Genomic DNA, 12454 nt, shown 5'->3' with positions numbered 1-12454 from the left:
CAGCAGCGTTGTGATACAGTGCTCCTGTGGGGACACTGGGGGTCAGACACAAGTGACAGACCAGTCCCACAGACAAAGCCACATCAGCCAGCGCTGCAGCCTCAGGTCTGTCCGGTGCGTGGACTAAAGCATCACAGTCCCGGCCACGCTGCTGGCCGGTTCCTCTCCACCTGAGCATATCCCCGGCCAGCGCTGAACCCCCAGCGTTCAAAAGTTCAGTGAGTGCTGGGCACGCCCTCCTCGCAGGGGAGGAGAGGGAAGGGCCAGAAGGGAGCGGTGTGCACAGGGGGAAAACTGTGGACATAGTGAAATCTGATCGCGTGCCAGAAAAGCGTGTGAAGCTAGTGACCCCTAAACAACGCCTGGCCACGACCAGGCATGTGCGGCCACTGAGCGTTCGGGCAGCGGCAAGGCACAGACCGCCATGGAGAATTCTGTGGCCCCCTGCGTCCTTTACCCAGGGGACCGCAGCGTCAGCGGGACGGAGCCTGGGGCTCCGGGAGAGGGCAGCCTGCAGCCGCCGGCCGCGGGGGAGGGCGCTGCGTCCCCCACGCAGACACCCTGCAGTCTCCGCGCGTCCCTGTGCTTCAGCTCCGGGGACGACTCTCCGCCGCAGTCTCGCGCTGCCGCCGCGGAGGGCACGGCGGCTTCCTCGCCCTCGCACCGCAGCGGCCAGCGCGTGGTGGAGACGCAGTGGGAGGTCAGCAGCGCGGGCGCCGCGTCGCCGGAGGAGCTAGTGTCCCCGGAAGAGCCCGTGTCCCCGGAGGAGCGCGCGCGCCGCGAGGATCCCGTGTCCCCGGAAGAGCCCTCGTCCCGCCAGGAGCGCGCGCGCCCTGCGGAGTCTCTGTCCCTGGTGGAGTCTGAGTCCCAGGAAGAGCTCGGAGAGCCCGCGCCTGTGCCCCCCGGGGTCGGGACCGCGCACGGAGAGCCCGACCTGGTTATCGAGGTGTCCGGCCGGCGGCTGCGGGCGCACAAGACGGTGCTGGCGGCGCGCAGCGACTACTTCCGCGCGCGCGCGTCGCGGGACGTGCTGCGGGTGCAGGGCGTGAGCTTCGCGGCGCTGCAGCTGCTGCTGGCCGACGCGTACAGCGGACGCATGGCGGGCGTGCGGCCCGACAACGTGGCTGAAGTGGTGGCTGGCGCGCGCCGCCTGCAGCTGCCTGGCGCCGCGCAGCGCGCCACCGACGCCGTAGGGCCGCAGCTGACCTTGGCGAACTGCTACGAAGTGCTGAGCACCGCCAAGCGGCAGCGGCTGTCGGAGCTGCGCGACGCCGTCTACCGCTTCATGAGCGACCACTACCTGGAAGTGCTGCGCGAGCCCGCTGTGTTCGGGCGCCTTTCGGGCGCCGAGCGCGACTTGCTGCTGCGCCGCCGTCTGCGCGCCGGCCGCGCCCGCCTGCTGGCCGCCGCGCTCGGGCCAGCCGGGGAGCGCTCAGGCAGCCGCCCGCAGAGCCCGTCAGGGGACGCGGACGCGCGCGGCGACGCGGCAGTCTACTGCTACCACGAGGCGGCCGGCGAGTGGCGCGAGCTGACGCGGCTGCCCGAGGGCGCGCCGGCGCGCGGCTGCGGCCTGTGCGTGCTCTACAACTACCTTTTCGTGGCCGGCGGCGTGGCGCCCGCGGGCCCTGATGGTCGCGCGCGCCCGTCCGACCAGGTCTTCTGCTACAACCCGGCCACCAACAGCTGGAGCACCGTGCGGCCGCTGCGTCAGGCGCGCTCGCAGCTGCAGCTGCTGGCGCTGGACGGCCACCTGTACGCCGTGGGCGGCGAGTGCCTGCTCAGCGTGGAGCGCTATGACCCGCGTGCCGACCGCTGGACCGCGGTGGCCCCGCTGCCCCGGGGCGCCTTCGCTGTGGCGCATGAGGCCACCACCTGCAATGGCGAGATCTACGTGTCGGGGGGCTCCCTCTTCTACCGCCTGCTCAAGTACGACCCTCGACGCGACGAGTGGCAGGAGTGCCCGTGCAGCAGCAGCCGCGAGCGCTCAGCCGACATGGTGGCCCTGAATGGCTTCATCTACCGCTTCGACCTATGCGGGGCTCGAGGTGAAGCTCAGGCGGCGGCCGTTCCGGGCGGCGGGGTCAGCGTCTTCCGCTACCACTGTCTAGCCAAGCAGTGGAGCCAGTGCGCCGCGCACCTGCGGCCTCCGGGCGCCCCGGCCGGCCTGCAGCCCTTCCGCTGCGCCGCCCTGGACGGCACAATCTACTGCGTGAGCCGAGCGGGCACCTGGCGCTTCGTGCCCTCACAGGATGGTGAGCCCGGCGGCGACGCGGGCGCCGGCGGCAGCTTCGAGCCAGAGCCGCTGGGAGCCCCCCTGGACATCCGGGGCACACTCTTCCCATTTGTGCTCAACCTGCCTGAGAAGCCGGACCGGGGGGAGCAGGGCGCGGCCTAGGGCAGGCCGGGATCACTGGGCATCTCCCTTGGGCAGCTGTGGGACCAAAGGGGTGGCCCCGTGGGCTGCAGTTCCCAGTGGGTAGGGGGCAGAGGAGAGGAGGAAGAGAGCGGTGGGGTGGGTTGCTGCCCACTGCACCATGTATACGCTTTGAGGATAGAAGCTTTGGGGCCCTGAGGCGTTTTTCCGGTGCCATTCTCAGCGCTTCTCAGTTCTGGATTCTTTTTTGCTTCATTTTGCTTAGTGGGTGGATGGCATAAGATGTAAGACGTGCGCAAACGGCTTTAAGATGAGATGCAGGATACCTAGGGGAAGAGAGGTGGGTCAACAGATGGGTCGTCAGGTGCAGCTGCCACCCTGGGGTGCAGGAGGGTGAATATAAGGTACCGCCCTCTCGGGGAGCTGAGCCCTGAGCACAGAGGAGGCGATTAGAGGCGCTGGGCAGGGTTCCCTCCTGGCCAGGCCACAGAGGGAGTCCTAAAGTAGGCCGCACCAGCTCTTAGTGCAGCTGAAGAGAGAAGTCACCCTTCTCTTTTGTTTTGGGCCTGAGGTTTAAAGCCATAGCTGATAAGTAAAGCTTTCTGTGATTTAGTTAAAAAGCTCGTGTCACCATGTGCTGCAGTTGTGGTGGGCTTAGCTGTAGAGTGACTTAACCTTTAATTACCAATGGGATTTCTAGGCCCCGGGGCACTGGAAGTGTTTCCTCTGCCAATCATGGACACATCACTGGGGTCCCCACAAGCCAGAGCAGTGAGGCCATCGAGTGGAGGGGCCTGGAGTCCTTGGTGGCATGGTGACGATTCACTGTGACTTGACTTTTTGATCTTTGGTGATGAAATGTCACCCGGCAGCACGTGGAATCAGGAAAGTTCACTGAGAAGGTACTTGTCTGTTTTGAAAGGACCCTGTGACAGCCAGTCTGCTCATTCCTGCCACCTTCTAGAAGGAGCCAAGAGGGACACTTCCTAAAAAAGGGGGTTAGAATCATTTTTGACAGTTCTAAAAATGAATGATACAGGCACATTTTAAACCCATTACCTAATGTTTTAAATGTGTATCATGTAATTCTAATGAGGGATATTAATTTTTACCAACATCATTCTAAGAAAACAAGGCAGAGTGACATATCATAAGGAATGTAACAAGGGAAAATATCATGTATGTTTAATGTAGTTCAGCAAGTGATGTTTATCTCATTGTGAATTCCAAAATACCTGAATAGAATGGAAGTGAGACTCACTACTTTGAGAAAGTACAAAGATATAAAAAAAATCAGTTGATTTCCCCCTCATTTGTTAGGTCAGTTGACTTTTCAGAAATGCTGGCCAGGACTTCCTGTCCATTAGTAGTTCAAGGGTAGAATTCACGCTCGTGAACAGGCAAACTAGTTTGGATTGCAAATCCAATTCATCTTACTGTAATAGGACAAGTGCATAACTTTCTGGAACATACCTAGATGAAACCATGCAGACCTTGACATGACTTCCTTATTAACCAGTGGTGGGATAGTGGGATGTAGGAGGTGCTTTTTAGAGTCTTTGGTTGTGAAAGTCTTGGTTAAGTGTGTTTAGAAATGGTCAGCATGAATCTCATGCATGAGGGGAGTGGGATTCACAGTGGCAGTTGGAGTGTGTTCTGGTGGTGTGCATGCTTGCTTCTGAGTGTGCGTGAACCAAGATGATGTCTTGGAAACTTGGCCAATCATTTTGGGAAAGAAAGAGAGACTTACTATAGCCTGATTTTATTGGCCTTTTATAGGAGTATACTCGAGAAATACTTAACAGCAAAAAGGAACAGGTAATGTTTTTTGAAAAAATGTACATTTTATATGGTAGTACATACTCTCTAGAATGTTATTACTAATGCTAAAAGTTTTAATATGAAAAGGGTCCAGGCTAATACTTTCATCCCTTAAATATCAAATTCATAAAACACCAGCATTGTGATTCTGCTTGACAAGTCACTCCTGGGACGTCCACTCTTGAGTTGGATCTCCAGAGTGACGGCCCTCCAGAGAGAGGGTAGGAGTGCTGGGTGTCGAGTGGCATGCCCCGGTGCCCGGGAAGCAAGCTGTTCATGTTTGGCTTAGTGGCAGAGTGCCTGTGGGAACTGGTGGCAGGTCCCCAAGGTGGAAGCAACGACTGCTTCCTTAGTAGTTAAGGGATCCTGGCCAACCCATGTTGGACCATCACGTGAGAACAAAGGCGGAGACCCTGACACCTGGAGAGCACCAGGCTGCTTGCCTTTGTGGGGCCGGGCCCTGCGGTGTGCAGCAAGGGTAGCACCCATCAAAGACCCGAAAGCCACGCCCTCTGACATTGCTGAGACTTGCCCCCGAGGCCTGAGGCCTGAGGAGGTTCCTGTTGCCTTCGTCAGGTGTCTAAGTCTTCGTCCCACACAGTTGAGGAAGGTAGTTGGTGTGAACAATTGCTGATCACTGGGGCGTGGAAAGAGGTTTCTAGGTTTAGGACACCCATGTTCTCCTAAGGTCAGCCTTCGCACACTGGCCTCTCCTGCTGGGAGGACAGTGCTGCTCTCAGGAAGTGTGCACACGAGGGCTCTGTCCTCTGGGTAGCTGGCAGGCATTGACTCTGGGTTGTCCGTCGAGGGCACGTCTCAGCGCAGCCCTGTCTTCCTTCTGTTTTGTGTTCTGGGGTGGGAACACCCCAACTCTAACTCTTGACAGATCTCTGGATCTGGGTCATGGTGATTTGATTTTTGAGGCTGTGGTGACTCCTGTTTCTTTTCCTCTTCAGAAAACGCTGTGCGGATTGAGTTGCCCTCAGTTAAAACTCTGACCTGTATTGGTCTTGCTGCAAATACTTAGGCAAGAAATGAGCCATCTGCTCCACTTTGGTTAATTCTGGGCCTTCAGTGATTCTGCTGGCAGCTGTGAACTCTCTGGGTCTCTTAGGAAACTTCCTATTGCTGTTGCTGTTGATGTCCGCAGCTCTGGGCTCTTTGCTGAAGTTGGGACAGTCGGCGCGCAGTTGCTCGTCACCTCTTGGCAGGGTGCTTGTTTGTGCTTAGTCAATGCCTCCCTGGCTGACGGGGGCTTTCCTTTGCGGTTCAGTGTCACTGTTTTAACCCCTTCTTCTGCAGTGTCATTATCCGCGAGGAGGCGGTGTCAGGGGCTCCAAGTGGAACAAGAGGTCGGAGCTGTGTCAGGGTTCCTTCCAGCAGCCACGACATTTGTGCTTTCTTCACGTCCACAAAGACGACCGGACTGGGGAGCCACGGGCCCTGCACGGGGGCCAGTGTGGAAGGTGCTCTGGGTGGCTGGTGCATGGATTCGGATTGAGTGAAAGCCCACAGTTGTACTGTGAGTTGAATACCTCGATGCTTGGCAGAGCCTACCTAGTCCCACTAACCAGTACTTACATGCTGCCCTTTACTAATGACCAGCTAGCTGTGCCTGTGTAAGGCAAGTTCAGAGCAGCTGTTACTGTGTCTGTTAATGTGTTTATCAGCGCTTGAGCATCAATGCTGTAAAACCCTTATGTGTGTCCATCTATGCAGAGGTGAAATAAACTATGTGGAACGCCAGTGCCCCACAAGTCTGTGTGTGCTTGCTTCTCCCCCGCTCGGCAGCAGGACGCCAGGCTGGGCGTCCCCCAGGGCTGGCATCCCCCATCTGTGAAGCAAGCTGTCCAGCTCAGAATGCCCGAGGCCAAGTTGCCCCTCACAGGTCCTCACGGGGTCCTGCTCCTTTGACCCCCTTCCTCTCCTTCCAGAGAGGCCCACTGATCTGAGGACCTGTCCGCGGCCTGTTGTGTGGTGGGGTCAGCTGGTTACAGGGGGAAACCAGTTGAGGCTTGGGAGGAAGAAGTTTATCACCTGCCGAGGTCTCATGGAGGGTCACTTCATCCAGGCAGGGTCAAGGGGAGAAACGCCAGGTGGTCAGGACAGGGGAGAGGACAAAGCCAGGCTGGGCCCTTACCTGTGCTTCTGTGAGAAACAGCCGGGCAGAGCAATCAGCTCAGGATTGGCTACTTTCAGTGGGGTGAGCCATGGGTGTCTCTGGTTGCCTGGTCCCTGGCTCGGGGGTTTTAGGCATGGAGCACCTTGGTTGGTGTCTGAGTGTCGGGGCAGAGGTAGGGTGTCTGAGGGGCATGCCCTGGGCAGGCCTGCGCTGGCTGGAGGAACCGGCTGATGCTGAAGGTGGCCGGATCTCCCCAGTGGCGAGCTCTGCAAGATGCCCAGACCTGGAGGGACCAGGGAGTGTCACAGGCTCCCCTGTCCCCTTCCCCCCAGGAGCACCTCCTCATCCCACTGGAATCCCAGAGGGCCTGGGGCTGGAGCCAAGGTGCCTCCCTGCCCCTGTGCACCCCAGCTCTTCAGAACAGACTGAGAAACAGGCTCAGTGGGGAGCAGAGGAGACCAGCTGCATGTGCACCCCCAGCGGCAGAGCAGCACTGGCCTCTGCAGATGGGCTGCGAAGCCCCATCAGGTGGGCCCCAGCGCACTGGGGTGCAGAGCCTCAGGAGCCTGAGGTGAGCCTCAGGACAGGCTGCATGTGAGGAAGGGGCAGTCCCAATATTTTCCCAGGGAGAAGGAGCAAGGAGAGTGAGTCTCAGCAAGGCCAGAACTGTGACAAACTCCCTACATTTTGGAACAGTTCCGTGAGTGGCCCTTCGGAAGGCTCGCCTGTCCTTGGGAGCAGCAGCTTTTCCTGTGTGTGACAGGAAGTGACCTCTGTGGCCCAGAGCCCTCTGAGCTCTCAGGTCACCGCACACTTGGACCTGAATTCCAGAGCTGGATGGTAGGTCATGAGGTCATATCTGGGGTCCCTGAAAACGAGGCTCTGGGTTTGCTAGGCCCAGAGCCCTTGGCCCCAGCCTGCGCCACCCACAGATCCCCACAGAAGGGGAGGTGCGGCTCCAGCCCAGCTCAGCGGGACGTGTGGACCCAGGCTGGCCATGCCCAGGAGGAGAGGGCTCCGTGACAAGGCGCAGCACTGCCTGGTGTCTGGAGATGGGTCGAAGCTGATGCACACGCTGGGGTTGGCCACACAGTCACTGCACCATGAGGTAAGTGTTCTCCTGGTCCAGTCTTCACCCTGGTCTGAGTGACAACCATCCTGTCACCACCCAGCTCCCCTCCAAGTCGGGGTCCACATCCCCTCCTCAGCCCCCAGCCCTGTCTCCACCTGTCAGTTCTCCTGTGAACGGGAAGTGAGCACTTGCAGACCCAGACCTCACTGCTCAGTGGGCACTGGAGGACCCAGAGCCACTGCTGATTGGTGGCAGTCGGTCCAGACAGTTTCCCTCATGGATCTCTCTTTACTCAGAGGGGACAGGAACGTTGCTGAAGGGCGGAGATGTGCTCAGTACCCCAACTGCTGTCTCTGTCTCTCTCCTGCATTTTCTTCTGCAAAGATATTATTCAATTTGAACTTCCCTGAGCCTCAGTGTTTTCCTTGCCAAGTTTTAGGATTTGGATAATAAATCAGAGTGGTTTTCTTTGCAGCCTTTGAAACTAGATATAATGACAAAAAACATACAGGCTTTTCAGACTGAGGTGATGAATCATCTAGCAGAAGTCGGGTGAACGAGATCCAGGAGAACAGTTCACATAACTCTAATAGTCTTGCTCAGTGAGAAGAAGGATTTTAAACCTCTTTAGATAAATGAAATAAAAGCTATTTGTGCAAAGAGGTGCATCCTGTGTGTTGTGTTGTGCTGAACAAGGCGCTAATGCGGCCTGTGGGCACTGAGGCTGTGCCAATCGCAATTGTGTGGCAAATACCTTAGAGCTATCACATGGTGACAGTGTCTCCACACACTGCAGTGGCAGAGATCAAGCCATCGACTTGTGGACAGGCTTGGTCTCCAGTTCTCAGGGAGGGTACAGGCTCATGGCCCTTGGAGTGAGAGGGACAATCCTGGCTGCTCATGTCCTAGATACCTGGTTCCTGATGCTGGGTGGCATTGCAGAGGACACAGCACCCCTTGAAGCAGCTCTGCAAGGCCGGTAGTTTATGAGGCATAGGTCTTGAAATGAAGCAGAAGTGACAGTCCTGCAAACATCCAGTGAGTGCCACTACCTGACTTCTGCATGGCACTGGGACGTAGCCGGCAGATGAGACTTGCTTTGCTCAGAGGACCTCAAGCGGCCGTGACACGTGCCGACAGCTGCTTGCTCAGTGCCAGCAGGTGTCCTGGAGTGCCGACAGGCCACGCCTGCTCCAGCACTGTGTTTGCACGTGGCAAGGCTGGAAGTCCAGAGCAGCCGCATGCCACACTCACCTCCTGTTCTCCTTTCTGGGCTGCACACTCATGTTCAAGGCAATGTCTGGCTGACAACTCCTGTGGCTTTGCTGTTACCATTGACCTCTCCAGTCCACAGTCTGGGGTCAAGGTCACTGTATCCACCACTGTGAAAGGAACTGTGGCTCCCAGATGGGACACCTCCCTTAGGAAGCTTCTGGTGAGTGTCAGAGCCAGGATAGCACATGGGTGACAGCAACGTGAGGCAGGGAGAAAGTCTTCTGGGTGGCACAGATGCAGCCAGGAGCCTGCCAGGAAACAGAATGGCGAGTCCTGGGATGTGAGAGCGGAGGCCCAGGGCTGGCTGCGCCCTCCCCCTCCCCCGTGTGACATTGACACCATCCTTCTGCACTCGGAGCAGACAGTTGAGAACAGGCATGGTGGCCTAGGGACCCTGCAGGCTGACTTGAGAGGAGCCCACCAAGGAGAGGGAGGACAGAGGGAGGGGCCCTGCGCCAGGCGGCCACAGGACCGGTAGTGCCGGGCGAGGCTCTGAAGGGGGACTGCAGAAGGGAGGGGACGGCAGAGGCTCCTCAGCTCGCTGTGAGGCACGAACCAAAGGTTCTTAAAAATACCCTGTCCCCCAGCTGAGCCCAGCCTCCAAAGCAGCACCCCTTAGAGCCGAGTGTTTGTTGGAGCTGGTGGGCTTGTGAGACCCCCTCCCCTAGAGCCCACAGCCGACGGGGGGCCACGTGGTGCTGGAGACGCCCTGGGTGTGGGCACATGTTTGCTGACTCGTGTCCCCTGCAGCACCAAGAGAGCCTCTCTGCCCTAAAGGCCTCTGTGGCCTTGTTCTCCTCCTCCACAACCCTGCTGACCACTGGGCCCAGTTTCACCTCTTCCAGCATGTCCTGTGTGAGACTCACAGGGCACCTCCTCCCCTGGCAGGCGTGGTCCTCAGGTATCTGTCCCTGGGGAGATCCCCCAGCCGCCTCCAAGCTGCCAACAGTGTGGCAGTGTCTTGATGGTATGAGCTGGAATACTGTTGGGCACGAGCCATGTTTCTGTTGTGTTTTTGCTCACACGGCACAGGTAAGACCAGCCATGCCAGTCCCTCCACGCTCTAAGGTTCCTCTCAAGTCAGGTACAGGACCAGGGCGAGGTTCTGGGACTTCCACTTAGCCACCGTGGAACACCTCCACATGCCTGGGTGGCCGTGCCCTCCCCCACCTGCCAGCATCCAGGAGCCCCCCTCCCTCGCACACAGCACCCCCTCGTTACGTGCCTTATTTTAGTCAGCCTGTCCTTCCCCTGGACAGGAGGTCATTAGCTTCACGTGCCTTTTCCTGCCTCCTCTAAGCCAAGAATCCCTGCATCTGTGGGAAACCACTCACTCTGGGACCTGCCAATTTAACTTCTTTGATCTTTTCATTAAGTGTTTCCTGTTGATTTGTCGAGCTCCTTGTAGACTTTAGAAAGATCACTTTATTCTGGATATTTTTAGATATATTCTCCCACCTACCAGTGGGCACTTTTGGTGGGGACCTTTTACTGAATAGCAATCCTTAACTTGAATGAATGTCGAATCTATTAACTTCCCCAGATGGCTTCTTATTTGGGGATCAATCTTTAATAGAAGAACAATGAAAATGTTTAATGTTTGTTAACAGAAGTGTGTAATATGTAAGCTGTCTAACTCTTGATTCATTGTCAGGATTTCCTATAAAAGGAAATAGTGTATTTTTTTTAAGAAACCCTTTTCTAAACATGTTCTCGTAACACACGGAGCGGTGGAATCCTACCATACAGCATGTCTCCTTACACTGACGTGGACTTAAGAAACCAGAACCAAACAGATGCCAGGAGGAGGAGTCGGGTTTGGACGAGCAGAATCCCCGAGATCTAAGGGAGAGTGGACAAGGCGTGCCTTGTGGATCTGACTGAGAAGCAGCAGGGGTGGACCACACCGTTCACACAGACACGGTGAGCACCAGGGGCCACAGAAGGTGCAGCAATCATGGTGAGCACGAGCCAAGATGGAGGTCCTACAACCCCCAAGCTGCAAGATGAGCTCAGTTTTCAAGCTTAGAGCCAAGTGTTCTAATTATGCCTGGGTGAAGCACAAGCCACCGTGGAAACATTTAAAGACTGGATGGCTTCTAGGTGGTGACGGACAGGCAACGGGTGCATCCTCCTGCAGAGCCAGTGTGATTGCCAGGCCCAGGAGCAGCCTGCCTGAGGGCAGGCACCAGCCCTTGCCCGAGGTCCCCTCATTGGGCCCCTGCCTCCTTGCCAAGGGGTCCCAACCATCCTCCCCCCACCCCGGGTCGAGGGCAGGTGAGCAGGTGAGTTTCTGAACTTCAGAGCAGACTGAGCAGCTCATTTGGAGCGAGGCTTGGAGACAAAGGGGTTGAAATTTAAATCTGTCCTTTGACCTACAAATTTGACCTTTGCAGCAGTCTTACACGGTCTGCTTCTGCTTCCAAGGTTTAATTTGGAACCTCTAAAGCGTGGAAGAGGACTGGCATAGCTGGTCTTGCCTATGCATTATAAGCAAAAATATAAGAAAAACATGGCTCGTGCCCACCAGCAGTATTCCACGTCCTATCGTCATTTAGGGGCATTGCTTGTGGCAAATGCGCAGTCATGTTTTCTCTTGGGTTTCAGACCCCTCTGGATTAATATGAGTGCCTTGGTACAGGTCTGCGGAATTAAAAATGCTCTTCCAGTCAGAGGATTTCCTGGGAATCATGAGGTCAAGCATTGGGTCCCACTTCCAGCAGACTTGCTTCCCAACAGCTGGGGCTAGTTAGATGTGTTTACATTTAGAGACTGACTGGCTCTGGGGTTCAAGTGGGAGTGGTCGGGCCGATGCACAAGGACTTTCTGAGGCCTGCTCCCACCTCCACCTCCCTGCAGTATGAAGGAGACCACGAACAGCAGAGCTGCGCCTTCTCGGAAACCCCTCTGTGCAGAGAGCCCTGTCCCAAGCCCAGCAACCTGGGCTGGTCCCAGTGAACCGTGTGACCAGGTTCCCACAGTGGCACCAGGGGTAAGGATTTGGGCACCCAGGGGCAGCTGGTCCAGGACTCCAACTGCATAAAAAGCACCCCAGGTTTTCTGCAGAAATGTGCCTTGGGAATTCCCATCTGTTTCCTCCTGCACTTTTCCTGCCTCCCCAGCCCCCTTCCCTTCTAAGGTCTCATGGACAGCGTCGATGGTTTCCTGGGCTGCATTGCTACACAAGATGCTTTCTTTCCTGCATCTTGCTGGTCACAGATTACCCTCCGTCCAAACGCAGAAGCGGAAAAACAGGGCAGAGAAGTGCCCATTGTCCTGCTGGGTGAGGGGAGGGACAGGCTGCAGGATGCAGCTGCAGACAAAGGCTCCTTCTCTCCCTCCCTGCCTGCCAATCGGATTTCCTCCCAAGACAGCGGCCCAGCACTGGCCTGCCTGGCGCGGTGGTCAGTTTGAGTCACGATAAAGCACCGTGGCCTTACTGCTTGTCCCACAGCTCTGGAGGCTGCAAGCCCAGGGACGTGGTGCCTGCAGGTTCTGTGCCTGGCCCACCTGGATTTTAGAGGGCACCTCCCGGTGTGACCGCTGGGAGGAAGCGCAGTGTCTTCCTCTGAGGATACCAGTCCTACCTACAGGCCCACCTATGACTTTCCTCTTTTCCTTCCTGTGGGCCCTGACACCAAACAGTCCTATGGTGGGGCTGCCACCTGTCTTGGCCCAGACAGGCTCCTGACGGGAGGAGACAAGGGCCACAGCGCCCCAGTCTTTGTAGGCTCCACTTTCTCACTTCCCACTGTGGGCCCCCAGCTGAACCACCCGCGGAGCCGCCTCC

At 57.1% G+C, this 12454-nt stretch overlaps 1 protein-coding gene across 3 annotated transcripts; it reads left to right on the top strand.

The window, feature by feature from the left end:
• Positions 1–174: 174 nt before the first annotated feature.
• Positions 175–8049, top strand: Kbtbd11 (kelch repeat and BTB domain containing 11). Of its 3 annotated transcripts, XM_071610635.1 has the most exons (3): positions 175–5717; positions 7014–7157; positions 7250–8049. In XM_071610635.1, the coding sequence occupies exon 1, from the start codon at positions 425–427 to the stop codon at positions 2393–2395; it is 1971 nt and encodes a 656-aa protein (XP_071466736.1). In that variant the 5' UTR covers positions 175–424; the 3' UTR covers positions 2396–5717; positions 7014–7157; positions 7250–8049. The 3 variants fall into 3 exon arrangements, with proteins under 3 accessions (XP_071466736.1, XP_071466735.1, XP_071466737.1); XM_071610634.1 differs by having other exon boundaries at positions 7014–8049; XM_071610636.1 differs by lacking the exons at positions 7014–7157; positions 7250–8049 and adding an exon at positions 6650–6889.
• Positions 8050–12454: the final 4405 nt, after the last annotated feature.

Source organism: Marmota flaviventris, chromosome 3 (assembly GCF_047511675.1).
Source record: "Marmota flaviventris isolate mMarFla1 chromosome 3, mMarFla1.hap1, whole genome shotgun sequence".
Lineage (NCBI taxonomy): Eukaryota > Metazoa > Chordata > Mammalia > Rodentia > Sciuridae > Marmota > Marmota flaviventris.
This window is presented reverse-complemented; position numbering and strand designations above follow the sequence as displayed.

Excerpts from the sequence above, each read along its gene's own strand:
- Kbtbd11 (XM_071610635.1), top strand. The coding sequence starts at position 425 with ATGGAGAATTCTGTGGCCCCCTGCGTCCTTTACCCAGGGGACCGCAGC.